Source organism: Hypanus sabinus, chromosome 8, assembly GCF_030144855.1.
Source record: "Hypanus sabinus isolate sHypSab1 chromosome 8, sHypSab1.hap1, whole genome shotgun sequence".
In the NCBI taxonomy this organism is placed as follows: Eukaryota; Metazoa; Chordata; class Chondrichthyes; order Myliobatiformes; family Dasyatidae; genus Hypanus; species Hypanus sabinus.
The window spans coordinates 112,064,022-112,085,383 of record NC_082713.1 but is presented as its reverse complement, the minus strand read 5'-3'; the positions used below and the strand labels follow the sequence as shown (position 1 = coordinate 112,085,383).

General features: G+C 40.0%; 2 protein-coding genes across 7 annotated transcripts in view; one reads left to right on the top strand and one right to left on the bottom strand.

The window, feature by feature from the left end:
• glt8d2 (glycosyltransferase 8 domain containing 2) overlaps positions 1-21,362 on the bottom strand; it is a 49,455-nt gene that overhangs the window by 14,974 nt on the left and 13,119 nt on the right. For 2 of the 6 annotated variants that reach the window (XM_059977606.1, XM_059977609.1), the window contains 4 exons: positions 13,905-13,955; positions 11,734-11,826; positions 9,308-9,521; positions 168-285 (listed from right to left, as the gene is read on the bottom strand). In XM_059977606.1, coding sequence (XP_059833589.1) covers positions 168-285; positions 9,308-9,521; positions 11,734-11,826; positions 13,905-13,955 — 476 coding nt within the window. Of the gene's footprint in view, positions 1-167; positions 286-9,307; positions 9,522-11,733; positions 11,827-13,904; positions 13,956-14,482; positions 16,252-17,482; positions 17,946-20,528; positions 20,828-21,362 lie in introns of those variants that run through there. The other 4 variants (XM_059977611.1, XM_059977607.1, XM_059977610.1 and 1 more) reach the window with 4 other exon arrangements.
• The window catches only part of LOC132398338 (G/T mismatch-specific thymine DNA glycosylase-like), an 82,328-nt gene that overhangs the window by 51,627 nt on the left and 9,339 nt on the right, over positions 1-21,362 (top strand). The gene's annotated exons all lie outside the window — the stretch shown is intronic.

The following is a 21,362-nucleotide window of genomic DNA, read 5'->3' as shown; positions in this document are numbered from 1 at the left end:
TTGGAGTTTTACAAGTACAAGTGATTGAGACCTCTGAGAAAGGGAAAGATTTGAGAGAGCTTTCCAAAGGACTTCACTCTTCCACCATCCACTGTGTGATCTGGAATCATCAGCACCACCCCAGAATGTTGAGGAATGCCCTACTTTTGGATAGCACACATACTCACAGGTTGAAGTAACTCAGGCCTTGCAGAGTCAGGTCTTACTTTCCCCTCAAGTATAATAGGGTTGAATTCCAATATCTTGTACTGTATTTCTTTCAGTTTCGTACTTTCAATCCATTTGCTAATGGGGGAGAAGGAGGAAGAAGGCAGAAGCAGCATAACCATCAGACAAATGACATGATGATTAGACAGGAGGACAGCAGGCAAATTATAGTAAAGCAGTCTACTGTCGTGAGGGTTCTTGTTCACGTTCTATCATATATTTCCACACTACCAACAGAAATTTCTCCATTCCCCCCCCACCCACTAAACTAATAAGCAAAGAAATTGTCAGAGATACAATTGAATAGCCAGAACGTATTTTCTGTGCTTAGAGATGTACTTTGTCATTAGAAGTTTCCCTCAACACCAGACTGCACCCAGTGAGCAAAGCAACGTTAAATCCCAACTTTATTGACCAGCAATAGTGTTGAGGAGATTGTGAAAGGATTAAGAATTGGGATCAGGAACATCTTCAAATTCACAACTGATCTTGGGTGAGACTATCTTGTTTTTGTATCCACGTTCTGAAATCTAAGGTCACTTGACCCCATCACGTGAGATGGTTTTATCTCAGACGTGATCCACCGCTGCTTAGTGTGATGTCCGCAGTAGGAATTGTGGAGATGCCCATGGGTTTTGGACAGAATAGGATGTGGATAGGGCAGAGGTGACATAACAGTGTGATTTACTGCATGAGAAGCTTTTCTTCCCAGGTACATCAAAGGAAGAGGCACAAACATCTATTGTGAAATTTCTCAAAAATAGGTAAGATAGTTGCGGGGGGGGGTCAAAGATCCAGGGTGAAAGGGGAAAGGTTTAAAAGGAATTTCAGGAGCAGAAGGTGGTGAGTGTATGGAATGAGCTGTGAAAGGAAGTGGCTGAGTCAGGTCTTGTAGAACCATTTCAGAAACATGGACAGGTACCTGGAGGAGTGAGGCTTGAAGGCGTGTAGACAGAACATACATAATAGCCACTACACTGGACAAAAGGGTCTGCCTCCATGTTGATTTCTTCTATAACTTTGTGACACTAGGACACAGTTTAGACCCTGTCAATGAGGCTGCACTTGGAATGCGGTGCACAGTTTTAATCACTCCATTATAGAAAAGACGAGGTTAAAATAGAAAAAGGGTGCAGAGGATATTCACAAGGATGTAGCCAGAACTAGAATGCTTGAGTTACAGGGGATAGGTTGGCCAGACTAGGTCTTTATTCCTTGGAAAGCAGGAGAATGAGGGGTGAACTGATAGAAGTATTTAAAAACCTTGAGAGGCATAGATAAAGTAGATAGTAACAATTACCGGAATGGGGAAATTGTAATAAATATTGTCAATATGGATAGGGTTATTAATTTTGTTTCTTGGAATACTAATGGTTTAAATCATCCGATTAAATGGAAAAAATATTCAAAGTATTCCATAGAATGAATGCTAATGTTATTTTTGTACAAGAGACTCATGTAAGGAAGGTGGATAGTCAACGCTTTTTTAGGTTTTGGAAAGGCCAACAATATCACGCGAATTCTCAAGCCAAAGTAAGAGGCGTTTCCATTTTTATAGATTCTTCAACCTCTTTTATACATCATGAAACAATCTCAGACCCACAAGGTAGATTTTTGCTTATCACTGGTCTACTTTTTAATCAAAAAGTTGTTCTAGTCAATGTTTATGCTCCAAATACTGATTGTCCGGAATTTTTTAAGTGTCTATTTACATCCTTTCCCAATTTGAATCAGTACAGACTGATAATGGGTGGGGACTTTAACTGTTGTTTAAACCCTTTGATGGATAGATACAAGCCCACCCAAGTTCTTCCGAATAAATCGGCTTCTCTTATCAATTCCTTTATGACTGATTCAGCAATTTTTGAAATTTGGCATTTTCTACACCCCAATGACAAAGAGTTTTCATACTTTTCTCATGTTTATCACAATTACTCAAGAATTGATTACTTTTTCATTGATCACCGTTTGCTTACAGATGTTATCGATTGTAAATATGACTCTATTACCATTTCTGATCATGCACCTTTGAAGTTATCTATTAAGATAATGGACTCATTTACTAATGTTAAATCTTGGAGGTTTAACTCTATTTTATTGCAGGACTCAGACTTTGTTAATTTTATCAAACAACAAATTGATTTGTTTTTCTCAACAAATTCTACAGCAGAGATCGCTAGTGGAATTTTATGGGACACTTTTAAAGCCTTTATTCGTGGGCAGATTATTTCATACTCTGCTGGAGTTAGGAAACGAACTAATTCTAAAATATTAACATTGGTTGATAAAATCAAAGCAATTGATAAGATTTATTCAGTGACTCCTAGCAAAGAACTCTATAAAGAAAGAGTGGAACTCCAAATGGAACATAATTTGTTATTATCCTCTTCGATTGAAAATCTGTTATTTAAATCTTGAACTCAATTTTATGTGTATGGAGATAAGTCTGGTAAATTATTGGCTAATCAATTGAAAATTGCTTCGGCTAAATGACAGATTACTAGGATTCGTAAACAAGATGGTACTCTAACAATCGACCATTAAGAGATAAATAAAGCCTTTCAAGATTTTTATAATTCCTTATATCAATCAGAATTTGCTGAGGATTCTTCTATAATAAATAAATTTTTAAGGAAATTGAATATTCCAAAATTAACAGTAGAGGATAATGTATTTTTAGATACACCTATCACGGAAACTGAAATAAAAAAGGCTATTCTTTCAATGAATTCCGGTAAAGCTTCTGGTCCAGATGGTTATTCTGCAGAATTTTTAAAATCTTTTTCCTCTATACTTTCTCCTTGGCTTTGTAAAATTTTTAAAGATGCATTAATTATAGGCAAATTGCCACAATCTTTTTATAAAGCTTCTATTTCTTTAATTCTTAAAAAAGATAAAGACCCTATTGAGTGTGCATCCTATCGGCCTATATCCTTGCTGAACACGGATTTTAAGATTTTTAGTAAAATTTTGGCTACTAGATTAGAAATTATATTACCTCGAATCATTTCTGAAGATCAGACTGGATTTATTAAAAATCACTATTCATCTTTTAACATTAGAAAATTAATAAATATTATTTACACTTCCTCACCCAAAATACCAGAATGTGTCATTTCTTTAGATGCTGAAAAAGCATTTGATAGAGTTGAATGGCCATATTTATTTAATACAATGCAGCATTTTAATTTCAGTTCAAAATTTATATCATGGATTAAATTAATATACCATAAACCTTTGGCTTCGGTTTTTACCAATAATCAAAGATCTTTTTTTCAGTTATTTTGTGGTACCAGGCAAGGTTGTCCTTTAAGTCCTTTACTATTTAACATCGCTCTAGAACCTTTGGCTATAGCTATTCGTGAATCACCTAATATTTTTGGTATTACTCGTGGGGAGGGGATAAGTATAAGTTATCATTATAAGTTATCATTATAAGTTATCATTATAAGCTGACGATTTGTTACTATACATATCTGACCCCGAAAGATCTATTCCTGCTATTTTGTCTTTGTTTGCTCAGTTTAGTAACTTTTCTGGTTATAAATTGAATTTTAACAAGAGTGAACTATTTCCATTAAATATGCAAGTTTCAATTTATAAATGTTTACCATTTAAGGTTGTTACAGATTATTTTACTTATTTAGATATTAAAATTACTAAAAAACATAAAGATTTATTTAAAGCTAACTTTTTACCCTTAATTGACCAGATTAAGCAACTTGCTACCAGGTGGTCTCCGCTATCTTTGTCATTGGTTGGTAGAATTAATGCTATTAAGATGATGGTATTACCCAAATTCTTATATTTATTTCAAGCATTACCAATTTTTATCCCTAAATCTTTTTTTGATATAATTGACTCCAAAATATCCTCTTATCTTTGGCAGAATAAAAATCCTAGACTAGGCAAAAAAAATTTACAGAAGCCTAAGAAGGAAGGTGGTTTGGCTTTGCCAAACTTGAGATCTTATTATTGGGCAGTTAATATACAATATTTAATATTTTGGACACAAGAATTGACTACAGCTGCCTGCCCACAATGGGTAAATTTGGAATGTAAATCTGTACAAGACTTTTCATTGTTTTCAATCTTAGGATCTTCACTTCCTTTTTCTTTATCTAAATTGAATAAACAAATAACTAATCCTATAGTCAAATACACATTGCGAATCTGGTTTCAATTTCGTAAATTTTTTGGTTTGAATAAGTTTATTCTATCATGCCCTATAGTATCTAATTATTTTTTTCAGCCTTCCTTTATGGATCAAACTTTTTTTTTATGGAAAACAAAAGGTATAAAATGTTTTAGCGATTTGTTTTTAGATGATAGCATTATGTCCTTTGAACAGTTATCTAATAAATATAATTTACCTAAAACTCATTTTTTTAGATATTTGCAAGTTAGAAATTTTTTGTATAATGAGTTACAGTCTTTTCCGAAACTAGGTCCATTGGACATTACGGAAAGAATTTTAGCTCTGAATCCTTGTCAAAAGGGTTTAGTAGCTGTCATTTATAATATGATTATGAATATACAGCCAGATGTATCAGAAAAAATTAAGAAGGAATGGGAAGAAGAACTTCATTGTCTTATATCCATTGAGCAATGGGAGAAAATGTTACTGTTAGTTAATTTGTCCTCTATTTGTGCTAAACATGCTCTAATACAATTTCAGGTTGTACATAGAGCTCATATGTCTAAGGATAAACTTGCTTGATTTTATTCTTATGTTAATTCAACCTGTGACAGATGTCATTCTGAAGTTGCCTCATTAACCCATATGTTTTGGTCTTGCCCTTGTTTACAAAATTACTGGAAAGATATTTTCAGTATTATTTCAAGAGTTCTGAATATTAATATCCAACCGCATCCTTTTACTGCAATATTTGGTTTACCAATGGTGGATAATAGTTGTCTATCCTTTTCATCTCGACGAATGATTGCATTTGTTACACTAATGGCTAGAAGATCTATTCTATTGAATTGGAAAGAAATTAATCCTCCAACTATATTTCAGTGGTTTTCTCAAACCATTTCTTGTTTGAGCTTAGAAAAAATTAGAAGTGTTGTTTTTGACCCTTCAGTTAAATTTGAAGAAACTTGGAGACCATTTATTCAACATTTTCATTTGAGTTAAATTGTCTTTTCCTAAACCTTACTTGTATTATTCTTAATTATTTGGATGGAGGTTCAGAGTTATTGGCACTACTGTATATGTACTTAACATTATTCAATGGCCCATGTTGGTTAGTGTTTTTTTTCTCTTTTTTTTTCTGAGGTCTTTTTTTTTTCTTTTTATTTCTTTGTTCATCAATGTTATGAGTTTGGGAGGTTATATATTTTTATTATTATATATCTGAATGTCTATTTAAACTATTAATTATGTACTCTCAAACACTTTGTATTCATGTTTCATTTATGTTTGCTTAAAATTAATAAAAAGATTTAAAAGGAATGGGGAGACTTAAAATAGGGAGCATATGTTGGAAATGAGAGGAAAAAGACTTATAAGGGACCTAAGGGGCAACTTTTCATACAGAGGGCAAAGGATGAATGGAACGAGCTGCCACAGTGAGTGGCAAAGGAAGGTACAATAGTAGCATTTAAGAAACACATAAGAGAGATAGATGGAGGATGGAGCTTAGTGGGATATGGGCTGAATACAGGAAATTGGGACTAGCTGGATTGGCAATGTGGGCACTGACTAGTTCACTGAATGCTCAGTTCTGGTTATCTCACAACAGGAAGGATGTGGAAATTATAGAAAGGGTGCAGAGGAGATTTATGAGGATGTTGCCTGGAATGGGGAGCATGCCTTATGAGAATAGGTTGAGTGAACTCAGCCTTTTCTGTTTGGAGCAACGGAGGATGAGAGGTGACCTTATAGAGGTGTATAATATGATGAGAGGTATTTATCGTGTGGATAGTCAGAGGCTTTTGCCCAGGGCTGAAATGGCTAACATGAGAGGGCACAGTTTTAAGGTGCTTGGAAGTAGGTACAGAGGAGATGTCAGGGATAAGCTTTTTACGCAGAAGGTGGTGAGTGCGTGGAATGGACTGCTGGCGATGGTAGTGGAGGTGGATATGACAGGGTCTTTTAAGAGACTTCTGTATGGAGCTCAGAAAAATAGAGGGCTAGGGGTAACCCTAGGTAATTTCTAAATTAAGTACATATTCAGCACAGCATTGTGGGCCAAAGAGCCTGTATTGTGCTGTAGGTTTTCTATTTCTATGTTTCTATGTCCCCCAGCCATTATCAATACTCCAGATATTGTTCTGTCAGGCACCAGCTGCTCGTATGACCACCCAGCACTTGCCCCTGCAGCTGCATGTGACCACGATCAGGAGGCTAATTAAGTGCTACACCTTGCCCAAGGACTAGCAGAGGAAAAGAGTGCCTTACACCTCCTTTGGTGGAGAAGTTTATCCACCCCGCCACTCCACTATATAGTTCACCATTTCCATTTGCAATTGAAGATACAAGAGGATGCCTTGAGAGGTTGATTATTGCTAGAATTAACTCCTGTCTCAGCAAGGACCTGGACCCTCTGCAATCTGCCTATCACCCCAATCAATCTACAGCTGATACTATGTCATTGGCTTTTCTTGTGACCTATTAATACCTCTGTTAGGCTGCTGTTTATTGCCTACTGCTCAGCATTTAATGCAATCGTTCCTACAAGTACCTCCCTCTGCAACAGCATCTTTGACTTCTTCACCAGAAGTGCACAGAATGTGCAGATCGGACAGAACATCTCCATCGCTGATAATCAACACAGGCACACCCCAAGGATGTGCACTTGGCCTATTGCTCTACTCCCTCTACACCCATGGTTGTTTGGCAGGCACAGCTGAAATGCCATCCAGTGGGATATACCAGCTGGTTGAGTGGTGTCACAGCAACAACATCGCACTCATTGCCAGTAAGACCAAAGAACTGATTGTGGACTTTAGAAAGGGTAAGATGAGAGAACACACACCAGTACTCATAGAGGGGTCAGAAGTGTAAAGAGTTCGCAATTTCAAGCTCCTGGGTGCCAGCATCTCTGAGGATTTATCCTGAGCCGAATATATTGATGGAGTTACAAAAAAGGCATGACAACAGTTATATTTCATTATGAGTTTGAGGAGATTTGGTATGTCACAAAAGACACTCATAAACTTCTACAGATATACTGGAGAGCATTCTAACTGGCTGCATCACTATCTGGTATGGGAGGGAAGGGGGCACTGCACAAGATCAAAATAAATTATAAACTCAGACAGCTCTATCATGGACATCAGCCTCCCCAGCATCCGTGACGTCTTTAAGGAGCAATGCCTCAAAAAGGCAGTGTCCATCATTAAGCACCCCCGTCACACACACATATGTAATTCACAGATTTTTATTATTATGAATTGCAATATACTGAATATACGGCTGGTATGTCACAACACATTTCACTACCTCTACCAATGATACTAAACCAGATTCAGATACTGATCTGTAGATGTTGGAATTTGGATGAACAATCTGCTGGAGGAACTCAGTGGGTCAGGCATCCTTTCTGGGGACTGGGAGGAAGGAATTGTCGGTGTTTCGGGTTGAGACCCTCCATCCTTAAATGTTGACAATTCTTCCCCCCCCCCACCCCCCACGGATGCTGCCTGACCTGCTGTGTTCCTCCAACAGTTTGTCTGTTGCTCACTTTGTAGTACAATCGTTTGTGAAATCTATTTTAACAAGAGGTTTCTAGCAATGGTATACTTTTAAACATCTATAAACATAGACAATTTGTCCAGTTTAACAATTTTGGATTATTTAACAAGTATGCCAACAGTCATTGAAGGTGGGCATGCAGGTACAACAGGCGATGGAAAAGGCAAATGGTATGTTGGCATTCATAGCAAAAGGATTTGAGTACAGGAGCAGGGAGGTTCTACTGCAGTTGTACAAGGCCTTGGTGAGACCACACCTGGAGTATTGTGTGCAGTTTTGGTCCCCTAATCTGAGGAAAGACATTCTTGCCAAAGAGGGAGTACAAAGAAGGTTCACCAGATTGATTCCTGGGATGGCAGGACTTTCATATGAAGTAAGACTGGATCAACTAGGCTTATACTCACTGGACTTTAGAAGACTGAGGGGGGATCTTATTGAAACGTATAAAATTCTAAAGGGATTGGACAGGCTAGATGCAGGAAGATTATTTTTGATGTTGGGGAAGTCCAGAACAAGGGGTCACAGTTTAAGGATAAAGGGGAAGCCTTTTAGGACCATGATGAGGAAAAACTTCTTCACACAGAGAGTGGTGAATCTGTGGAATTCTCTGCCACAGGAAACAGTTGAGGCCAGTTCATTGGCTATATTTAAGAGGAAGTTAGATATGGCCCTTGTGGCTAAAGGGATCATGGGGTATGGAGAGAAAGCAGGTACAGGGTTCTGAGTTAGATGATCAGCCATGATCATACTGAATGGCGGTGCAGGCTCGAAGGGCCGAATGGCCTACTCCTGCACCTATTTTTAATGTTTATGTTTAAGCCATTCATTTATTTATTGATACAGTGCAGAGCAGGTCCTTGCTGCCCTTCGAGTTGTGCCAACCAGCAATCCCTCAATTTAATCCTAGGCTAATCACAGGACAATATGCACTGACCAATTACCCTACTAGCCAATATGCCTTTGGACTGTGGGAGGAAACCGGAGCACCTGGAGGAAACCCACACGGTCACGGGGAGAACGTACAAACTCCTTACAGGCAGTGGCGGGAATCGAACCCAGGTCACCTATACTGTAAATCGCTGTGTTGACCTCTATGTTACCGTGCTGTCCCAATTTAATAAGAGCATTAGGAGCAGGTGTAGGTCACACAACCCCTCAGTCTTGCTCCACTATTTTATCCTTGGTCTTGATTTTGGTCTTGACTTCTCTTTTCTGGACAATTAACATTGGGTTCAAGAGAAATCTGAGTCAAATAAACTCAAAGGGATTTCAGTTACAGCTCTATGGAGCAGGGGGTTCCAAAGATTTGCCACTTCTAAGAATTTCCACCCTGCTTTAGTTTTAAATGGAGACAGTGCAGAATTGATCTAAAATAAGCATCTGATACAGTAATGTTACCTTAGATGGCCAAGAGAGTTTCTCAGGGTGATTATGTAGAAGAAGACATTGGCCTTGGTGTTACTGTAGATGCTATTAATTGTTGCTATTGTTCCTCCCATTCGATCCTCTGCAGCACATATTATGATAGGTATTAGATCTTCTACAGAATCACCTTTGCTTTTCTCTGCTGTATGGACTGGACTATGTGGGGTCTGAGAACCCAGTTCTTCAGCTGATGGTAAAAGCACAATTAGTTTTCATGAAGAGAGAAAAGTGGAGATAAACTTAATAATCCCACAAAATGACACAGCTCCATAACCCAGTGAACCACCAGCTCAATCCAATGGGTCCAATAGCTCTTTGCCTGTGGCGTGCCTACTACCTTATAAATTCAACCAACCATAGCCCTTCATTTCTTTCTCCTTCATATGCTCACGGAGTGAAGTACAGAGGCATCCAGATGTTCTTGAGCATAGAATGTTTTTGAGAGAAGGAGGATGAGAGGCGACTTGATAGAGGTCTATAATATGATAAGATGAATAGAGTGGAGAGCCAGTACCTTCTCCCGGTAGCTAATATGAGATGACATACACTCAATAGCTACTTTAATTAGGTACCTCCTGTGCCTATTAAAGTAACCACTGAGAGTATATTTGTGGTTTTCTGCTGCTGTAACCCAGCCACTTCAAGGTTCGACATGTTGTGCATTCAGAGATGATCTTCTGCACACCACTATTGTAATGTGTGGTTACTTGAGTTACTGTCACCTTCCTGTCTGTCTGAACCAGTCTGAACATTCTCCTCTGACCTCTCTCATTAAAAAGGCATTTTCACCCACAGAACTGCCACTCACTGGATGTTTTTTTTTGTTTTTCACACCATTGTCCAGTAAACTCTAGGGACTGTTATGCTTGACAATCCCAGGAAATTAGCAGTTTCTAAGATACTCAAGTCACCGTGTCTGGCACCATCAATTATTCCATGGTCAAAGTCATTTAGATAAAATTTCTTCCCCATGCTGATGTTTGGTCTGAACCACAGCTCAACCTCTTGACCACGTCTGCATGCTTTAATGCAATGAGTTGCTGCCATATGATTGGCTGATTAACAAGCAGGTGTACAGGTGAACCTAACAACACAGCCACTGGTTTATCTGTGTTTATCTGTACTAAAGTGCATGCTCTTGTTCTTGTACCTTATATCAATTTAGGCATCTTGGACTTTCAAAACTGACACCAGTATCACAGTAACATTTACTTTAATGCTAAAACATACATTTCTATGGTTCCGGCTTGTCCCAACACATCTTAAAGCCAAAATGTTCAAAGGAATATTATGAGCTTGCAATATGATTTCTTAGAACATAGAACATATATACAGTACAGTACAATACACACCCTTCAGCCCACAGTCTTTTCATGTACTCCAAGATCAATCAAACCAGCTTAACTCTCCATTCTTCTATCATCCATGTGCCTATCCAAGAATTTCTTAAATGATCCTTCGGTATCAGCATTTACCACCACCCCGGCGGGCGGTTCATGCACACACCACTCTCTGTGTAAAGACCCTACCTCTGACATCCCCCAATCAGCCATTTCCACCCTAGGGAAAAGGCTCTGGCTGTCCACTCTCACAATGCTTCTTATCATCACGTATACCCCTATCACATCTTCATATCAAACACCAGTGAGATAGAAACAGGGTAATGTTTGAGGGATAAATATTGGTCATGATACCAGTGATAAATCTCTCCGCTATTTTTTTAAAAGTACAGTAGTGCCATAAGATGCCACCTCAAAGGGCAGCGTCAATTGATTTGCCATAACATTTCTGACAGAGCGCTGACTCTGTGTTCCACTGTGAGTGTTAGCTTAGATCATTGATCTCAAGTATCTGGACAGGGATGTGAGCACAATATTCTGATTCCGAGGCAAGAATTCTGACAAATTCCTTTTGACAAAGGTATGCAAAGTTATGAGGAGTGTAGAGAGGGTAAATGCAAGCAGACTTTTTCCACTGAGGTTGGGTGAGACTAGAACTAGAGGTCATAGGTTAAGAGTGAAAGGTGAAATATTTAAGGAGAACTTCTTCACTCAGAGGATGGTGAGAGTGTGGAACGAGTTACCAGTGGATGTGGTGGATACAAGTTTGATTTCAGCACTTAAGAGAAGGTTGGATAGGTACATGGACGGGAGGAGTATAAGGACTGTGTTCCAAGTGCAGGTTGACGGGACTTGGCAGAATAATCGTTCAACAAAGACCAGACGGGCCAAAGGTCCAGCTTTTGTGCCTAGTGCTCTAGGACTCTAGGACTCTTTAAGGAAAAATTCCCATCAATTCATATAATGCATCTCATGTCAAATGGCTTCAAAGTTAAAATACATCCATCATCCAACTACATCAAGCTGGAACCATTCCCTCTACACAAGAAGATTGCTCACCTGTCTCTTCCTCGTAGAGCGGCGTGTTGTGAAATTTGTTATATAGCACCAGGCAAAATGTCAGAATAACTAAGAGTAGTAAACCCTGATTAACTGGAAAGTCAAAATCAAATGAAAAAGAAACAAGGTATTAACAAGTTGAACAGTGATTTTAAGAAGGAGACATCTAAAGAGAAATAACAGCAACTCACAAAATAAACTATTGATTATAAACAAAGTGCTTCATTGAGAAAAGCTTATTTAAAACACATATTGAAATATTATTTATACTTAATTTTAGTTCAATTAGGCAATTAAGATACAAAAGTTAAAAGACCTCCTGCACACCAGAGCAACTCACACCATACTGGAGGAACTCAACAGGTCAGTCAGCATCTATGGAGACGTTTTGGGCCGAGACCCTTCACCAGGAGGTCCACTGTTTATTCCCCTCCATAGATGCTGCCCGACTTGCTGAGTTCCTCCAGCATTTTGTTTGCATTGTTCAGGACTTCCAGCATCTGCAACATTTCTTGTGTTTATGATGCTGTACACCAGAAACTAGTCCCTGGGGTTTCAATCCTTGGCTTTTCTGAACACTATCGTTGACCAAACAACGTTAGAGACATTAAAGTAAAAACAATTCAAAGAGCTCAGGAACCTCTAACTAATTTAGTGTGACAGTGCCATGTGTTCTGAGATGGTTTATATGACAAAAAGCTTAGTCAGATACAAATGCAAACTGAGCCACACAGCTTGCCATATTTAGTTATTAAGTACAGCGTCTCTACAGGAAAATGGCAACAGGATCTGGGGACAGAGCTCTCCCACAGAATTCCACAATGATTAATGACAGAAATAGCTCACTTAGTTGTACAACTGGTCATGTCATCCATCCAAACCGTGGTCCTAACTCCATGGGCCCTACTGGTCCTAAAATGACGTTGCACTTCTTTTTCAGTCATCTATCTAACCCATGGTTAAGTGTTAAAAAGTCTCCTTTCGGCATTGTATGGGGTTTTTTGCCACTCTTTCAAGGAAAGGATGGAACATTGAAGAGTACAGCACAGGAACGGGCCCTTTGGCCCACGATGTCTGTGCTGAACGTGACGCTGAATTAAACTACATCACTTCTGCCTGTACATAATCCATATCCCTCTATTCCCTGCAGATTCACGTGTCTGGCTAACAATCTCTTAAACACCACTATCATTTCTGCTTCCACCACAACTTTTGGCAAACTGTTCCAAACACCCAATACTTTGTAAGTAATAAACTTGCTTTAACTTTTTCCCCTCTTACTTTAAACATAAGTCATTTAACACTTGGCGATTCTACCTAGGAAAAAGATTCTGATTGTCCATCCTGTCTATGCCCTTCATAATTTTATAAACTTCTAACAAGTCTCCCCAAGCCGCCAACATTCTACAGAAAACCACCCAAGTTTGTCTAACCTCTCCTTATACAGTCAGCATTCTGGTGAACCTCTTCTACAGTTTTTCCAAAACCCTCCCATCCTTCCTGTAACAGGCAACCAGAATTGCACACACTTGCTCACAGGATCATGCAAAGATAAAGGAGATATTGTATGAGACATTGTTATTGCTTATTGGAATCTGATGTGGCTTTCATCTGATCCCAGGCCCACAGTAACTTTGTAACCTGCCTTCAGTTAAAAGCCATGGAGGGATGGCTCATAATCATTAGGGTAGTATAGCGGTTAATGCTATTACAGCTTGGGGAGTCCCCAAGTTCACTGTTCAATTCCAGTGAGGTTCTGTAAGGAGTCTCTGTACGTCCTCCCTCCCGAATGTGTGGGCTTTCTCTGGGTGCTCTGGTTTCCTCCGACATTCCAAAGACATACCATCAAGGTTAATTGGTCATTGTAAATTGTCCCGTGGTTAGGTTAGGGTTAGTCGTGTTTGTTGGGCGTTTCCGGGGCGTCGTGGCTCAAAGGGCCAGAAAGGCCTCATCAGCGCTGAATCGCTAAATAAATAAATAAATAATGCCTAGCCCTGATAAAAGGTTATCATCCTGACACATTAACCATGTTTCCCACTCCATAGAAGCTGCCTGACGTGCCAAGTACTCCCAGCACTTCCTGCTTCTATTTCTAACCTTCAGTGTCTGAAGGGCATTTGACTTTGTACAAAACCAATACCAGAAGTCAAAAGTAAAAGTATCGAACTTACTTTTTCTAATTAATGCCATTGGTTTTCCTGTAACCTCACGAATGCAAAAATCTAGAGAGATAGGAAGGCAGAGGGAGACATTTAACAATAGTTAGCTTGAGAAATTAGATTTGTGTGCCACAGTAGAGTGGTGATTAGTGCAAGGTTATTACAGCTCAAGTGTTTCAGAGTTTGGAGTTCAATTCCAGTGCCATCTGTAAGGATTATGTATGTTCTTTCTGTGAACTGCATAGGTTTCCTCTGGCAGCCCAAAGATGTCCCAGTTAATTGGTCATTATAAATTGTCCTGTGACTAGGCTAGTGTTAAATAGGTGGATTGCAGGGCGATGCATCTCATTGGGCTGGAAGGATCTGTTCTGCATCTTATCTTTAAATAAATAAATAAGATTATGATACAACAAACATCAATTTAGCCGATGAGGGACAGAGAGAGTGAGAGATTCCAATCCGATTACAAAATTGACACTGCAACCACGTGCTCAGGCAGATCCAAAATAGGTTCTTTCAAACACCATCAAAGCATAACCACCAAATGCGCAGCCTATCTGTCCCAAAGGAGAGGAAGCTGGATGATTTACCTCATGGTCAACTTGCAGCTCCAGTTTGAAATCATGAAGACATTGGGGATGAGAGCAGAATATGATCTGCCTGATGATGCAGCTGCACGTAAGTTTTTCATTGTTCCTGTGCATACATGTATTTGCGTATGTGATAATAAACTTGACTTTGAGAAGAGGGCCATATAACCTTTTGACACTACTCCACCATTCAGTAATCCTCTATTTCATCTACTTTCCTATATGATCCCCTGAAGTCCTAAAATGTACAACCCATAGCATGAAACCATAACCCTCCTTTTAGTGTCTCCTGACAGGGAGCACACTCTCACCTTTGACCCTGTCAAACCCTCTACGAATTTGATATTTTCAATGAGATTGCTCCTCATTCTTCAAAGACATGATAATACAGGCCCATGAGGAGGAACTGCTTTTGCTAGAGAGGGGTGAATTTGAGGAATTTCTTTGCCACAGACAGCTGTGGAGGCCAAGTCATTGAGCATATTTAAGGGAAGGTGGATAGGTACTGAATTAGTAAGGGTGTCAACGGCTGTGGGGAGAAGGCAGGAGAAAGGGATTAATAGGAAAAATATATTTCCTTGATAACAAGTATACCGCTTTGGATACTGCGGGGGGGGGGGGGGAATGACCCAGCAGAAAAAAGCCACAGCGGTCAGGTCTCTGGCACTGAGTCTGGCTCTGTGGCTCAGAAGGGAACGGAGGAGAAAGGAGGTGAGCTATAGTGACAGGGGATTTGATGGTTAGGGGAAAAGTGAGGAGGTTCTGTGAATGAGAACGAGAGTTGCTGATGGTCTGTGACCTCCCGGATGCCGTGGTCAGGGACATTTCAGTTTGAGTCCACAGTATTCTTAAGTGGGAGGGGGAAGCAGTCAGAGGTCATGGTCCATGTTGATACTAATGACATGGGTAGAAAGGGTGACAAGGTCCTGCCAATGCGTTCGGGAGGATAGGTGCTAAGATAAAGAACAGGACCTCCAGGGTTATGATCTCAGGATTGCCACCCATGCCAGGTGTGAGTGAGGCCAGAAATAAGAAGGTCATACAGTTCAACATGTGGCTAAGGAAATGGTGCAGGAGAGAGGGATTCAGGTTTTAGGATCATTGGGCTCTCTTCCAGGGAAGGTGGGACCTGTACAGAAGGGACAGCTTGCACCTGAATTGGAGGGGAACAAATGTCCTAGTGGGAAGGTTTTGCTAGTGTTGTGTGGGTGGGATTTAAACTAAAGTTGTAGTGGGATGGGAACCAGAGTGCTGGAACAGATCGTGGAGTGGATTTGGAGAAAGATATCATTAAGCCTACATTTAAAGTCAGGAATCACAAAGTTGAGCATGCTGGGACTAATGCAAGGAGTATTGTAGGAAAGGCAAATGAGCTCAGGGCATGGATCAACATCTGGAATTATGTTTCTTTAGCCATTTGTGAGACTTGCTTGCAGGACTGGCAGCTCAAAGTCCTGGGGTTCCATTGCTTTATAGGTGATAGAGCGGGAGGGATTAAAGGGGGAGGGTGGCATTATTAGTTAGGGAAAATGGCATAACTGTGCTCAGGCAGGTCAGACTGAAGAGCTCATTTAGTGAGGCTTTATGGGCAGAAATGAGGAATAAGAAAGGTATGACCACATTAAAGGGATTGTATTGTAGACCACCCAATCATCTGTGGGATTCATAGGAGCACATTTGTAGAGAGATCACTGACTGTTGCGAGAAATCAATTTAAAATCTTTTTCAACTCCATGCATAGATTACACTCTGATCTTCCAGAAGACCAATTTTGTCCCATGCTATCCTTTTGCTCTTAACGTATCTGTAGCTATTGGGATTCTCCTTCACCTTGTTGGCTAGAGCTTTTAGCCCTCTTGATTTCCTTCTTAAGTGTTCTCTTGCATTCCTTAAGATTTAAATTTTCCACACATTGACTGGGACTCCCATACTATAAAAGGGCAGGTTGGGAAAGAGATTGTTAAATGTGTTCAGGAAAGTTTTCTTTAATCAGTACATAGAAGTCCAAACTAGAGAGAATGTGATACTAGATCTACTATTAGGGAATGAGACAGGGCAGGTGACAGAAATTTGTGTAGGATAATATTTTGTACCTGGTAACCATAATGCCATTAGTTTCAAGGTAATTATGGAAAAGGATAGGCCTGGTCCTCAAGTTCAGATTCTAAGTTGGAGAAAGGCCAATTTTGATAATATCATAAAGAATCTGGCAAGTGTGGATAGGGACAGGTTGTTTTCTGGCAAAGGTGTACTTGGTAAATAGGAGGTCTTCAAAAGTGAAATTTTGAGAACACCAAGATAACAAGTTTAGGGAACATTGGTTTTCAAGAGATATTGAGGCCCTGATTAAGAAAAAAGAAGGATGTGCGTAGCAGGTATAGGCAGGTAGGAACAAATGAGGTACTTGAAGAGTATAAGAAATGAAGGGAACACTTAAGAAGGAAATTAAGAGGGCTAAAAGCAACACTGTAGCTCTAGCTGACAAGGTGAAGGAGAATCCCAATGGCTTCTACAGATATGTTAAGAGCAAAAGGATATCAAGAGACAAAATTGGTCCTCTGGAAGATCAGAATGGTAATCTATGGGTGGAGCTGAAAGAGGTGGGGAAGATCTTAAATTGATTTTTTGCATTTGCAGTTACTCAGGAGATGGACAGAAGTGAGGCAAAGCAGCAGTGAAGTCATAGACCCTGTACAGATGACAGAGAATGAGGAGTTTGCTATCTTGAGGCAAATTAGTATGGATAAATCTCCAGGGGCCTGACAAGGTGCTCACTCAAGACCCCGTGGGAAATAACAGAGCCCTGGCAGAGGTATTTAAAACATCCTCAGCCACAGGTGAGGTGCCGGAGGACAGTTAATGTTGGTCCATTGTTTAAGAAAGACTCTAAGAATAAACAAGGAATTTATAGACTGGTGAACCTGACATCAGCAGTGGGAAACTTATAGCAAGGTATTCTAAAGTATCATACTAGTGCCCAAAAAGAGCAGAGTGAGTTACCTTAATGACCATCATCCAGTAGCACTCACATCTACAGTGATGAAATGCTTTAAAAGATTGATTATGACTAGAGTCAACTCCTGCCTAAGCAAGGACCTGGACCTACTGCAATTTGCCTGTTGCCACAGTAGGTCTATGGTGGTTGCGATCTCATTGGCTCTTCACATGGCCTTGCATCATCTGGACAATTTTGATGCTTGTATCAGGCTGCTGTTTATTGACTACAACTCATTAGTTAATACAATCCCTCCTACAGTTCTGTTCAATGAGGGCTATGTTCTGGGTACAGGTCAATGGGACTAGACTGATTAATTGTTTAGCACGGACTAGATGAGCTAAAGGGCTTGTTTCTGTTCTGTAGTGTTCTATGACTCTAAATGAGAGATGATTTGGCATGTCATCTAAAACTTTGAAAAACTTCTATAGATGAACAGTGGAGGGTATCCTGACTGGTTGCATAGGGGTCTGGTATGGAAACACCAATGCCCAAGAAAAGTCTATAAAACATGCTGGATACAGCTCAGTCCATCACAGGGAAAACCCTCTCCACCACTGAGCACTGCCACAAGAAAGGAGCATCCGTCATCAAGCCAGGCCATACGCTCTTCTTGCTGCTGCCACTGGGCTGGAGGTACAGAAGTCTTGGGTCCCACACCACCAGGTTCAGGAACACCTATTACGCCCCCCCCCCCCCCCAGCCATCAGACTCCTGAACCGGCATGGATAATTTCACTCACCTCAACTCTGAAATGACTCCACAACCTATGGAATCACCATTGAGGACTCTACAACTCGGGTTCTCTGTGTTACTTATTTACTTTCTTCGTATGGTCTTACAGTATATTATTATTATTTGTTTTCTTATTTCACTTGCACAGTTTGTCTTCTTTTGCACATTAAAATTCTTTGTGTATAGTTTTCACTGACTATATTGCATTTATTTGTACTTCTGTGAGTGATTTTCACAGCATTTTTACCCTGTGTATGTATGTTCATGGCAACAATAAACTTGAATTAGAGTTGGGTTTGTCCTCCATAGAACAGAGGAAGTTATTCAAAGTTCAAAGTAAATTTATTATCAAAAGAACATATATGTATGTCACCATATACAACCAAGAGATTTGTTTTATTGTGGACATACTCAGTAATCCAAGAACCATAACAGAATCAGTGAAAGACAGGATGGATGACTAACCAATGTGCAAAAGACAACAAAAGAAAAAATAATAAGTAAGTAAATAGATAGATAGATGGATAAATAAATAAATAAATAAATAAATAAATAGACAATAAATATCAAGAATATGAGATGAAGGGTCCTTGAAAGTGAGTCCATAGCTATGATAGAGAAAATTCTAGACAGAGTGGGTGTGGAGAGGGAGTCCAAACAGTGGGGGAGTCTCGGACCAGAGGGCACAGCCTCAGAATAGAGGAATGTCCATTTAGAACAGAGACAATTTCTTTAGTCAGAGGGTGATGAATCTGTGCAATTCTTTGCCACAATGGAGGCCAAGTCTCTGGAGGAACTCAGCGGGCAGGCAGTATCTGTAGTGAGAAATGAACTGCCAGTGTTTTGGATCGAGAGCCTTTATCTGGACTGAAAGAAGGGAGAGCCAGTGTGAAGAGATGAAAGGTTGAGGCACGAGTTGGTAAATGAAAGATGGATCCAGGTGAGGAGGAGTGATGGGCAGGGGTAGAGTCTGCTAGAAATTATTCCCTTTGGAGGTTTAGAGGGAATGGAAGTGAATGCCACCCTTAACTATCCTGAAGATCGGCTTTATTTGTCACATGTACATCGAAACATACAGTGAAATTCATGGTTTTCATCCGCAATCAATATCCGAGGATGTGCTGCACCAGCTGTAAACATCGCTGGGCTTCCAGAACCAACGCAACGTGCCCACAATTTACAAACCCTTACGAACCCCTGCTTCTTTGGAATGTGGTTGGAAACCCATTCGGTCACGGGGAGAAGATACAAACTCCTTACAGACAGCGGCAGGAACTGAACCTGGATCGATGGCACTGTAAAGTGTTGCGCTAGCCACTGCGCTGCCGTGACATCTGCAAATTATTAATCAGGTGCAATCGGAGTCATAAAGAGATAAAGCTGGTCCTTTGGTTGACTGGGTCCATATGCACCATCAAGCACCTAGTTCCACTCAGTCTCCAATAACTTCGTTCGGTATTCTCCGAATTCTCATCACCTCTTCCCACCACCGTTCTCCCCGCTTCCCCATACCCCGTAAACACCTTCTCTTCTGTAATGACATCAAAGTCCCTTTACTAAAACAAAATTCAGTAGACTTCCCATTATACTTCCCATTACAGCACACCGGGTGTAAACCAATCTTTATCACCCCTTCAGAAGTATAGATTAGAGAGGACGAAACTCCCTATTCTATTTATGCGTTAGACTTCACGATGTGTGACGACGAGTTGACCTCAAGACCTCGGTATCTAGAGACACAGAAAACCACAGAGAAGGCCTCAAAGATCAGGCTAGCGACTGAGCATCGCCCCTGTAAATCAGGCCCCCAGCACAGCGTGAGCAACCAGAGGAGAGAGACTTGAATTCCCACCTCGTAACAGGGACGAGACGATCACTTTGAAAACACAACAGGGTTTGCAATGGTTTACGGCGGAGACAACTCATGGCTCAACGCACACAAAATACATCTGCAGCCTCTTATTTCATGGCATTAATTTTTGTCTCATTATGCACACATCGAGTTTTTAACCATGAAAGAAGCGCGCATTCCTGCTGTCTGGTATTGGGTAAATTATCTTGGCTGCTTGTTTTTCAGCTTGGGAGTAGATGGCCATTTCTATTGACCCGACAATGATAATCTACTGTCTAGCTCGGCCGATGTAGGTTCTGTTCTCTCCCAATGATTTATAACAGTAAATGTTGTGCCCAGCTCGAACGAGGAAGCTCGGCTTCTTCACAAATGAAGGTTTCAACGTCTCTCCGGCGAAGGAAAGACTATTGGTCCAATTGGACCGCACGAAAACCCTCCGCGGATTTATAAACGGATTCTCTTACCAAATCACTGTAGGACTACGATCGAATACGTCGGTGGCAGCAAGCTTTTCAAACAGTCTTTCTGAAGTGGTTCGCTTTAGGTGAACGAGACAAGCAGAAATAATAAACTTTTTTTTAGGTCAGATTTGCTGATTTGCTTTCGCCTCCTTTCCACGCAGACAGAGAGGCAGATCCCTTCTAAATTAAGACCAGATGTCTGGAAAATTACCCAAGCAGATTCTGTTGTTCCAATTCACTTTTCTTTTCCTCCCTCTCTTCACAAAATCAAAATTCCATCTGCGGATTCGGTCTAATAGCCAACAGGGAGTTAATGGGATCTTGGCAAATGAACCCAGTTATCTCAACAAGTACCAACAATTAGATTCCTCGTCACCATAGAATACAAAAATATTTAAAGAGATTTGTGGTCATATTTATTAGATCCTGCTTTCAAAAGTTTCCACTGGTTGATAACTTCTGGAATGCATAGTTACAGGACACTTTGAAAAAAAGACCTGAATATATATTAGGATCAACTTTATTGTCATAGGCATATCTACCCAGGGTATAAATGCCACAAGAAAATAATGTTCGCGGTGCACATAGAACAATACTGAAACATACATTTGCATAAACTACGTACATTGAGAAAGAGAAAAAGAAAGAACTTTGAAACAGTTAACCTTTTCCCAGAACTTTTCCCAGTTCTGACTAAAGGTCCTGGACTCGAAAAGTTTTTTTTAACCAAAATAAACTTTATTCATAATAAAAATATTTCCAAGAATTAACTATCATTCTTTACATTCAAAGCCAGTGCTTTCAGTACTGTTCTATTACATTCCTACACATTTATAA